Genomic DNA, 9,909 nt, shown 5'->3' on the forward strand with positions numbered 1-9,909 from the left:
CACACTCAAAGCACATGAAATTCAAACCCAAAAAAAGGAACAGATTGGGTTGAAGAAAGTGAAACTACCAGGCAAGAAATCAGGAATGCAAGTGCTAGCCAGCCCCTTTCCTTGCGTGGTCCGAATGCAGAGAAATAACCCATCAACACATAGAGATTTTTGGGTAGGTAAAAGCTAGAGATAAATGCTCGTTAGGTTGGTGAAAGCTGGAGATTAAGGTGAGAGTATTTATGAGCGTTTAATTAATTCTGAATAGCTAAGCACAAATGCATAAATCTAAGTGGGACAGATATGCACAAGGTACGTCAGCGCCGATACAATTTTCATCCAATTTCCGTTTGGGAAATTTAATTTTCTCCGTGTCTAAATTGAGTGCAGCCAATAAAATGTGAAATAAATACTAATTTTAAATATTTGGAAAATGGCTATTCAAAATAAACATTAAAATAGATTTAAGAAATAAAGAAATACTTTGATCTCATTGGTCAAATTAGTAAGACTAATAGCACCTACATAAATGCCTTAGTATTCCTGCAAAAATCAGTTTTAAGTCGAAACGTTATACTCTAGTGGAAGTGGGTACTATAGATTGAGACCGTGGCATAAATAATTTGTTAATTTTTTATTCTATTATAAGAACAAAAAGACATAACACTTGTTCTTCATTAAAATTTCACTCAACCAAATCGAATTAAAAATTACTTTGAATGACATTCAATTACATTGATTCAATTAATTGAACGTAAATCATGTTTACCTTTCGAGGAATGTCATCCAGAATTCAAACCTACTCGCTTCCTTCAAGTAACAGAATATCTTCAGGCACTTCCAAATTTCATGAGTGCTCATCGCTAGAGTGGAAGGTGAGAGAGCAAAGAAAGTGTTTTGAACATGGCGGACTCTCTCCACTCTTCTTTACTGATTGCTGAAGAGCAAGTGCACGATAACATCAACGGAAATGGATGTGCGGAAATAGCAAGAAAGTCTGATCTTGATATATCTGGCATCACTTCATTTAAGAGTTTTAGGAAAGAGAGTTGGATTGAATCTAAGAAGTTGTGGGCAATTGCAGGCCCTGCAATTTTCACTACTTTATGTAACTATTCAATTGGAGGCCTTTCACAGACCTTTGCAGGACAACTGGGTACTGTGAACCAGGCCGCTGTGGCCATTGGGAACTCAGTCGTTGCAAGTCTGGCTTTTGGAATTATGGTGAGTTCAAAGAGAGAATCCCCCATTTTAAAAGTCCTTTTCTTTTCATTTGATTTGCAGATTTACCAAGATCATTCTTTTTACAATGTGTCCTCTGTTTTGCATTCTTCCAAAGTGAAGAAGATGGTCTACAGTTGCACCAATCCTATTTCAAATGCCCACAAGCACCACAGCGTGACTTGAAAACTCTAGTAGGTCCTTTCTACATTCTATCAATCCATAGGTGTCCGGTGTAGCCAATCCTTTTACTCTTTAATGGAGGGAAATCAGTGGAGTTGGCATGAAACTCACAGTAAGTAGCCCACATAAATTTTGTGAAGCTTTAGGCAAGAGCCTGGTAAATTGTGAGTCTTGGGTTCAAGTCTACTCAAACATCCACTAACTAGAGCATCTATGTTTTCAATGTATAACAATAGCTTCTATGTTCTTAATGTATAACAACGGTCAGAATATTTACTTTAAAGTTTGGAATGAATAAAACATGAGTGTATTATTTCTGGTTTGTGTGCAGTTGGGAATGGGGAGTGCGCTGGAGACGCTGTGCGGTCAGGCCTTTGGTGCAGGGCAGATTCATATGCTTGGAGTTTATATGCAGCGTTCATGGATAATATTGTTCTGTACAGCACTTCCTCTCTCTCTTGTTTACATTTTTGCCACGCCAATTCTAAAGCTGCTAGGACAGGATGATGATGTAGCTGATTTAGCTGGGAAATTTGCTATCTGGATACTACCACAGCTGTTTGCTTTTCCATTCATCTTTCCAATGCAGAAATTTCTTCAATCGCAGAGAAAAGTCATGGCCATGGCTTGGATTGCCCTTTTTGGATTACTAATCCATATTTTTCTGTGTTGGCTTTTAATATTCAAACTGGATTTGGGATTAGTTGGAGTGGCTATCCCATTGAATGTATCGTGGTGGATTATTGATATCGGCCAATTCTTGTACATTGCTTACTTTTGCCAAGATGCTTGGAAAGGGTTTTCCTGGCTCGCTTTTAAGGATATTTGGGCTTTTGTTCGACTTTCAATGGCTTCAGCTGTCATGTTATGGTTAGTTTTTGGAACGCCAGTGTTTGTTTTCTCTTCTAACCCTAATTTCTGATAACCAAACAAACTTAAATTAGGAGAGCAGAGAATGCACAAAAATCTTTGAAGACCTGATTTAGTGATAGTCACATTCATTTCTGTTGTTGGCATTTTCAGTTTGGAGTTCTGGTATATGATGTCATTGACTATTATGACGGGTCATCTAACAGATGCAGCAGTTGAAGTCGATGCATTATCTGTCTGGTAAATAGCCTTTTCCATTATCCATAAATTATTAAAGTGCGGTTTTTGATCTTCTGGAATATGAAATCACAAGCTCTTTACTGATTGAGATGAACTCGTGAATGTATGGGTAAGGTCATATTTTTCCTTTTAATTCCATCCCATTTCTTAGATGATTATTTTTTCTTTAGGGATTACTTGTATGATAGCTTTTAGCATCAGTGCTTAGGATCATACTACCATGATCCATCACCAGGATACAGGAGAGCAAAGCTATTGAAAATGATTAATGATGGATCATGAAGTATGATGATAAACTCTCACACAATCAATCCCATCAGAAAAAATGAACTTATTTTTCCTGATTCATAGGTCAATGGATCCGTATAGAAATTAGGTACTTTGGTCCTGGTGCATATGGTTGTTCAAACCTGTTATCTGTTGTAATTCTTACTATAAAATGCACCCCATTTAACAGTTTTTATCAATTCGTTTTGCAGCATGACTTTGAATGGATGGGAAGCAATGATCTTCATAGGTTTCAATGCTGGCATTAGGTGTGAACTTTTCTATCAATATAGTCTCTGTTTCTAATTGTGTTCTACTTTTAAGCTTCATTTTTCATATGCTTTCTTAGGCTTGGTTTCATTCTATGATGGAAAAGTTTTTGTAAATAAACAACCTGATATGAGTTTTAAGAAATTAAGCTAGAAAGAGATCACTCATAGAAGGTTTCACCAATTTTTTGAGTGCTGGTCTTTTTCATATATTGTGTGCTTACGGCTTATTAGCTTGCATTGAGTTTGTGCAGTGTCAGAATATCAAACGAACTGGGAGCTGGCCACCCGAGAGCTGCAAAATTCTCGGTTCTTATAGTGACTATAACATCCCTATCGATCGGCATAGTGTGTATGGGTATCATTTTAGCTACCAAAGATGATTTTGCTGTATTATTCACAAATAGTGCATCAGTGATGAAGTTGGTGTCCAACATGGCCATTTTACTTGGAGTGACAATGCTCTTGAATAGCGTACAGCCAGTTCTATCAGGTACAATGTAAATACTAATTCCGATTATTCAAGGTTTCCATGACTCTAATTCTTGAAGTTGACCAATTCAGATTTAGCATTGTAAATTTTGATTCTCTATGTAAACATCTCAGGTGTGGCTGTGGGAGGAGGATGGCAAGCCCTGATAGCGTATGTAAACATAGGGTGCTACTATGTTATTGGAGTACCCCTGGGCCTTCTTTTGGGCTATAAATTTGACCTTGGAGCCAAGGTAAACTTGTTCCCACCCACCCATATTCCCAAATCCCCTTCAATTATTCTATAAATTCCCAAATCGCTCGTCTTTTATTGTATGCCCAAAAACCCTAAATTCCCAAATCCCTCTTTCTTTTATTGTATGCCCTAAAACCCTAAATTCCCAAATCCCTCTCTCTTTTATTGTATGCCCTAAAACCCTAATTTGCATGTTGAAACAGGGAATTTGGACTGGTATGATCTGTGGAACAGCCCTCCAGACCATGATTCTAATATTAATCACATTTTTCACTGACTGGAATAAAGAGGTAAGAAACATTGTTGTTTTTCTTTAGAGGTTTTCAGCACCGTGATATGATTTTTTTACCGTATTTTTCTTTTTGTCGTGCAGGTTGCTCAAGCCAAGGATCGCCTCGAGTTGTGGGGGGGATCAACTGTGCCTCCAACGAAGGTCAGTGAAGACATTTAATGACTTTTAATACAATCTACAGAACTTCAATTTCTGTCATAGAGCTTTCATTGATCCTTTCCATTCAAACTGTCAGGCGGAACAGAATGCGGAAGATGACGTCTCTCAATAGTAATACAGTAGAAATGTTGAATCGGCGCTGCACCCACCGAACTGGACTTGTGAAATTGAATTCACAGAATTACTACAATTTGGATTTTCCTCTATTGTGGAATAAATTTTTTCCAATTGATCATCAGTTTTGTTCTTCGTGCAATTTAAACCTTCTATAAAAATCTGCGAATTTGAACTTGCTTTGCAATTCGGAAGCCCTGTTTTACTCGATATAAAAACTTTCTCAAGGAGCAATTTAAATGATTGATTTATTTTATTTTATTTTATAAAAACAAATGGCATTGTTTTGAGACTAATATATATATTTTTTTTGTTAAATGGAAAATTAACATATTTTATTGATGAATTTATAGTTGTTTTAAGATTTTATCGAAGATTTTAGTTTATTGGTTTTGTAAAGCAGAATTACATTTTTGAGAAATGCTTTCTATATATTTAATTTTTTTAAATCATTATTTCACTTATAATTAAACTATTTAGTTTATTATAATGATTGCATATATTCCTATTCCGATCATTTTCATAACATTATTCATGAAACATAGGTTAATGAGTTTGACTAAAAATTGTACACCTGAATCTTAATAGCAATATCATAATTTGCATCCTAATCAAGAATGAAATATTTAAATTTGCACAATTGATCTAAAAAAGGAAAATCCCACTATTAACTTAGATGATTTAATAACTTCATTGAATTCACCTATCACTTGTTCACACATGGAGATAACTATCTCCATAAATATAGATCTAGGAATTTATATACACTTAGTTTGCTACTAAGATTGTTACAAAATATTCAAGGGGCTTTCTTTTGTAACAAGTTGGGAAGATAGACAACTTCTCTACCATAGCATAACATGTTCCACTAATTATATTGAGTTCAACCATCTTTAGACACATGGAGAGAAACATGAATTTGTAGATCTTGCGTGTGGAGCTGTTAAGGCTGCATAAAAAAGTAAAGGTCGTAAAAAGATATTCATAACTATAAGTTTTTATCTCATCACACATGCAAGTTTAATGTGAAATAGAGTAGAGTTTTTTTTGCACCACATTGATTATATACACACACTATTACAATTCTAATTAAATGATTTTGAAATAGATCATTAAACACAAGATTTTGTTTAAAATTCATTCTCATATTTAACATAAGGCACCTCAATGTCCTTCATCAATTTTAATATTTACTAGATACTATGTTTTAGTGCCTGCTTCTAGATTCAACATTTTTAGCTAGATTAATAGTGATTTTGATTATTTACTTCATTTATCATCCTAGCTAGTTCTATTTTACCTCTTCAATGTTTATGCTCCAATTATTTTTAGTTACTTATCAAGGTATACACAAGTTAACATGAAATAAGCACAATATAGTCTTTTAAATTTTAATTTATGAAAAAATGAAATCATTATACGTAGAGGAAATAAAAAAAAGAAAAGAAATTATATCAATTAAATAATATCATTTTTGGTATAGCATTCATAATTTGACATACTTTTAATTTGCAATGTCTTGTTTAAAAAAGTGTAATTTGTATCCACTCTATTTAAATTATTTTAAATAATTATATATTAAATGGTAAATTTTTTCAGTATAGAATTCACTATTATTAAATTAATAAATGTTGTTTAGTTACTAACTTACTATTCTTAAATAAGACGTAACATTTAAAATTTATTTTTACTCAAAAAGATCAATTATATATATATTTTTTGTAGAATAAAGTAAATTGGAAAAAAATATAATTAAATATTTAGCTATTGAACAATTTGATATTCAAATAAAACACTACCTACCCATCTCTATCAATTCTTCAAATTTCAATATTTTAATCTTAGATGAAAATAAAATGAAGAGTATTTTCAACAAAACCTTAAATACCAATATTCAAAACATCACACCATAAATATAAAATGACATTTTTGGCTGGAAAATCTTTTTAAAGAGACTGCAGAACATTAATTAAAAATTGATTTGGACATGTCGGTGTAACAAGGGCCTTATGTTTTTCTTGTCAAGTAGAGGCCCCATTCAGATATTTTAATTTGCTTCGATTGATGGGATATGATGACGAATGAGATTTGTTATTGCCATTGACTTGTAGGTAGCATACTTCTCATGACTGGTAGATAATATACTTGGATCTTTGACAACTTTGTCTTTACCGAGTTAGTAGACAGTCTATTTGTCCTCCTTCTTGTGAATGGGATGGAAAACATGAGGACGTAGTCAGTTTTATGTGGGAATGGTGGAAACACCACACCACTTTCTATTTAATGACAAGCTACTTTATAGAATCATGAATGAAATGATGTAACTAAATGCCAAAAACATGACAACCTACTTTATACAATTTTTTGGCGTCTTGAACGCGTTGAATGAGTGGTCGGCACCATGGTCTAAATTCCATGTATGGAATTATATCAAGGTTGGATTTTTAGGTTTAGATTGTGGCACATTGAGTTTTGTGATATTAAATTCTATATCATATTTATTGTTTTCCTTGTATATGCGCATTTTGGCTACATGCTTTAAAATTGGGTGGTGAGTTTTAATAACTTTTAGTAAAATATTTGAAACAAATTGGCCGCCCTTTCTTTAGTTAAATTTGAAGTAATATGTGGAGTCGTCTATTATTAGTGTATCTAGTTAAGGTAGGAGAGTAAAGTTCTCACGTGTCTTTTATGATTAAGTTAGATTTTGGATTATAGCTATTCTATAATTTTTATGAATTTTCTTATTAAGTTAATTTTTCTATGTTTTTTATTTTATTTTTATAGTGAATGTTTTCCTTTTTGTCCTTGGGATTTTTCCTTTTTCCCTTATAAAACTGTGAAGAAAATCATGCAGGTATTGTATTGTCAATTTCTTAAAGATGAATGGTGATGTGGGATTGTGCAATGCACCATAAGTGTCTTCAATCTCCACGTTCACCATGTGTATTCATGCCTCTTTCCATTTTTTGAAGGTTGTGCAGTGCTCATATTCTATTCATTGGGTCCAATGAGTGTTATTTACATGTTCATGTACTTTGGGTATGTATTATCTTTTTGCAAGCATATGTTGTACTATGGCTTGCTTTTGGGAAATAATAGTAGTGAAAGAAGCTTTAGGTGGGTGATTTGTTTTATTTCATCTTTGATCTTCTTGATGCATTTTCAATTGAATCCTTGTTTTATGCCAACAAGTTGGTTCTTTGTTATGTCATGAAGAGATTGTGTATATCTTTCTGTTAAACTTGTTAATAGGTTTTTACTTATTTTTAGATTTTTGGGATTTGGATTACCATTTTTTACAATCATAGGGGAAGTTAAATAGTATATTGAGCCATTTATAACATAGATTGAATACTCTAAAGAATTCGGGTGTTGATTTTCTCTCTACAATCATTTTTACTGCTTTTAGTTGATTCTAGTTTAAGATAGAGGAATCCAAAATGGAGGTTTAGGAATGGTAGCAATTGCATAATCCAAAGATTTGATAGAGATTCCAACTTTATTTAGTTATTAGTGGCCCATTGTTAGTGGAAATATAGACAACATTATAATGACTTCACAGTTATGTAAACTGATGTACTTCTTTGGGTCAATGACAAGTGATGGCAATGTGTTGTTACAACACCATACATTTGGTATGCTATGTAATCTTCTTACAAAGTATAACTTGGGGACTAACAGTAAGTGAGCAATAAAAAGGTTTGTTTCATCTTTCCCTTTTGTAGCAATTGACAAAATTCGTATTGATTGACATATGGGTTTTTCTTGCCAGGTAGTTCTTGCAAAATAATTTATTGTTGGAGCCTTGTTTCTTTTAAAAGGATAGAGAGATAAAAAAAAATGGTGACAAGAGCAGTCTCTGTGGCTCAACAAGTACACAAAGTGTCAAGTTTTCTATATATATTATTGATGCAACACACTAATACACATCCATGCTAATTCAATAAATACATAATAGAAAAATATGGAACACAAGATAAACTCATTCATGAACTACCCAACTCTGCTTCTACAATGATCTCCTGATCCTTAAATAAAAGAAAAACTCTATAAAACTCTTCAAAAAAATTGATTTTCTCCTAAATATCTCCTCGACTAAGATAAGAAAAATTGTCAGCTAATATCCAAAATTAAAATATGGTTTTGAATTTATTACAAAACACAACTTTCTAAAAACTAGAAAAGAACACTAAATGATGCAGGAGCATCCTAGACTTTCTTGCAATCCTGCATGTTGGAGTTGAGTGCCAGTGGTTTCCAAATTTTTTGTTGCTGCCGAGATGTTCATTGGAGGCTGAGTTACTATAGCCCCTAGTGGGTGCTGAGTTATTGTAGCTCTTAGTGGATGTCGAGTTACTGTAGCTCTTAGTGGATGCTAAGTGAACTTGTTGGTGCCGAGTTTTCTAGTGGATGCCGAGTGTTCCTATATGTGCTAAGTGCCAGTATTGGTCTTGGTCTTGTTTGTGTCGAGTTGTCTATGAGCCGACTTTTGGCATATAATTTTGTATGGGTATTTAATTTAGCATTGTATCCAACTTATGGCTTGACCTATATTAATGTAAGGGATTTAATTTAGTTTGTAATGAGTTGGGCCAACTTGTGGCTTAGTTGGGTATAAGTAAGGGGTTTTTTGAGTCTTTAGGAGTAGTCAAGCTTGGAGAAGGGGATGAAGTGTAGATGCAAATTTTGAAGAGCTAGGGCTATGGCTTAGGAACCAGAGGATTGCTTGGTGGACCTGAGGGTACAAGTGTGGATTTTTCTTGGTGTTCTTATCTAGTTGTGTATTTGGACTAGTTGGGATTGGGTTTGTAAGTTGGATCTTGTAGAACTGATTTTGTAATTGTTGTTTGTATTTGGCCCTAATCTGGAAGGCCTTACAGCTAGACATATTGCACGTAATTATTTACATCTATGAATAAATAATTGTGGTTTGGTATCAGATCTTGCATTATTATTATTTTTTTGTTGTATTTCTATTGTGTGGTTATTTGCTGGGGGTTTGGACATCTCCTTTACGATTCCCCTGCCTTGCACTGCATCACTAAAAGCTAATATTGGAGGCCCAAATGAACTTCTTGGCTCCTGAAAAAGTATCAAAATAGCCACCAACCAAGTTGATCTCCATTGGAAATATATATGCCACCTCTTGAAGAATGCACCTATAAAATTTTAGCAAAATTGGGTAATCAAGTCAAATGTTATGACTGTCAGAAGTCCCTCCATCAATTATGTTGCATCATTTTTTTTTTAGCCTACAATCCACATTTCCAAGAGTTTCTTATTGAAATGACAAAGCAATTTTGTGGCATGCAACTCACCTCATCAAGTAGTGGGTCTTGTTTTACAACTTGGTGTTTGGTTTAGCATTGAGTATTGGCCAAGAGTATACCATGAGCATGGATTGATGCTAAAAAATTGTCAAAAGCATATATAGTTGCCCTACATTTTATTAAGACTTGTATTCCTGATACAACTAATATTTGCAAAATAGAAAAAAGAAAGTTTGTAGTATTTTACCATTAGTCAATTAATTTTTTTAGATACGGTGATCTATTATGTCTATCATGCAATATTGA

At 33.6% G+C, this 9,909-nt stretch overlaps 1 protein-coding gene across 2 annotated transcripts; it reads left to right on the plus strand.

The window, feature by feature from the left end:
- The first annotated feature begins 745 nt into the window (after positions 1-745).
- LOC149532435 (protein DETOXIFICATION 33-like) lies at positions 746-4,606 on the plus strand. 2 transcript variants are annotated; one of them, XM_089807670.1, is made up of 10 exons: positions 746-1,212; positions 1,724-1,829; positions 2,097-2,262; positions 2,416-2,502; positions 2,982-3,038; positions 3,293-3,531; positions 3,645-3,763; positions 3,969-4,055; positions 4,139-4,198; positions 4,293-4,606. In XM_089807670.1, exons 1-10 carry the CDS (start codon positions 892-894, stop codon positions 4,326-4,328), a joined length of 1,278 nt encoding a protein of 425 aa, XP_089663796.1. In that variant the 5' UTR covers positions 746-891; the 3' UTR covers positions 4,329-4,606. The 2 variants fall into 2 exon arrangements, with proteins under 2 accessions (XP_089663796.1, XP_089663795.1); XM_089807669.1 differs by having other exon boundaries at positions 747-1,212; positions 1,724-2,262.
- The last annotated feature ends 5,303 nt before the right edge of the window (positions 4,607-9,909 follow it).

Source organism: Cupressus sempervirens, chromosome 10 (assembly GCF_028749045.1).
Source record: "Cupressus sempervirens isolate cs-2001-9-10 chromosome 10, ASM2874904v1, whole genome shotgun sequence".
Classification (NCBI taxonomy): Eukaryota; Viridiplantae; Streptophyta; class Pinopsida; order Cupressales; family Cupressaceae; genus Cupressus; species Cupressus sempervirens.

What these genes read in the sequence shown, in the direction of transcription:
- LOC149532435 (XM_089807669.1), top strand. Translation starts at nt 892, where the DNA reads ATGGCGGACTCTCTCCACTCTTCTTTACTGATTGCTGAAGAGCAAGTG. An exon ending in GTCGATGCATTATCTGTCTG is followed by an intron (nt 2,503 to 2,981) that starts GTAAATAGCCTT and finishes TTCGTTTTGCAG; the next exon opens with CATGACTTTGAATGGATGGG. An exon ending in GGTTTCAATGCTGGCATTAG is followed by an intron (nt 3,039 to 3,292) that starts GTGTGAACTTTT and finishes GAGTTTGTGCAG; the next exon opens with TGTCAGAATATCAAACGAAC.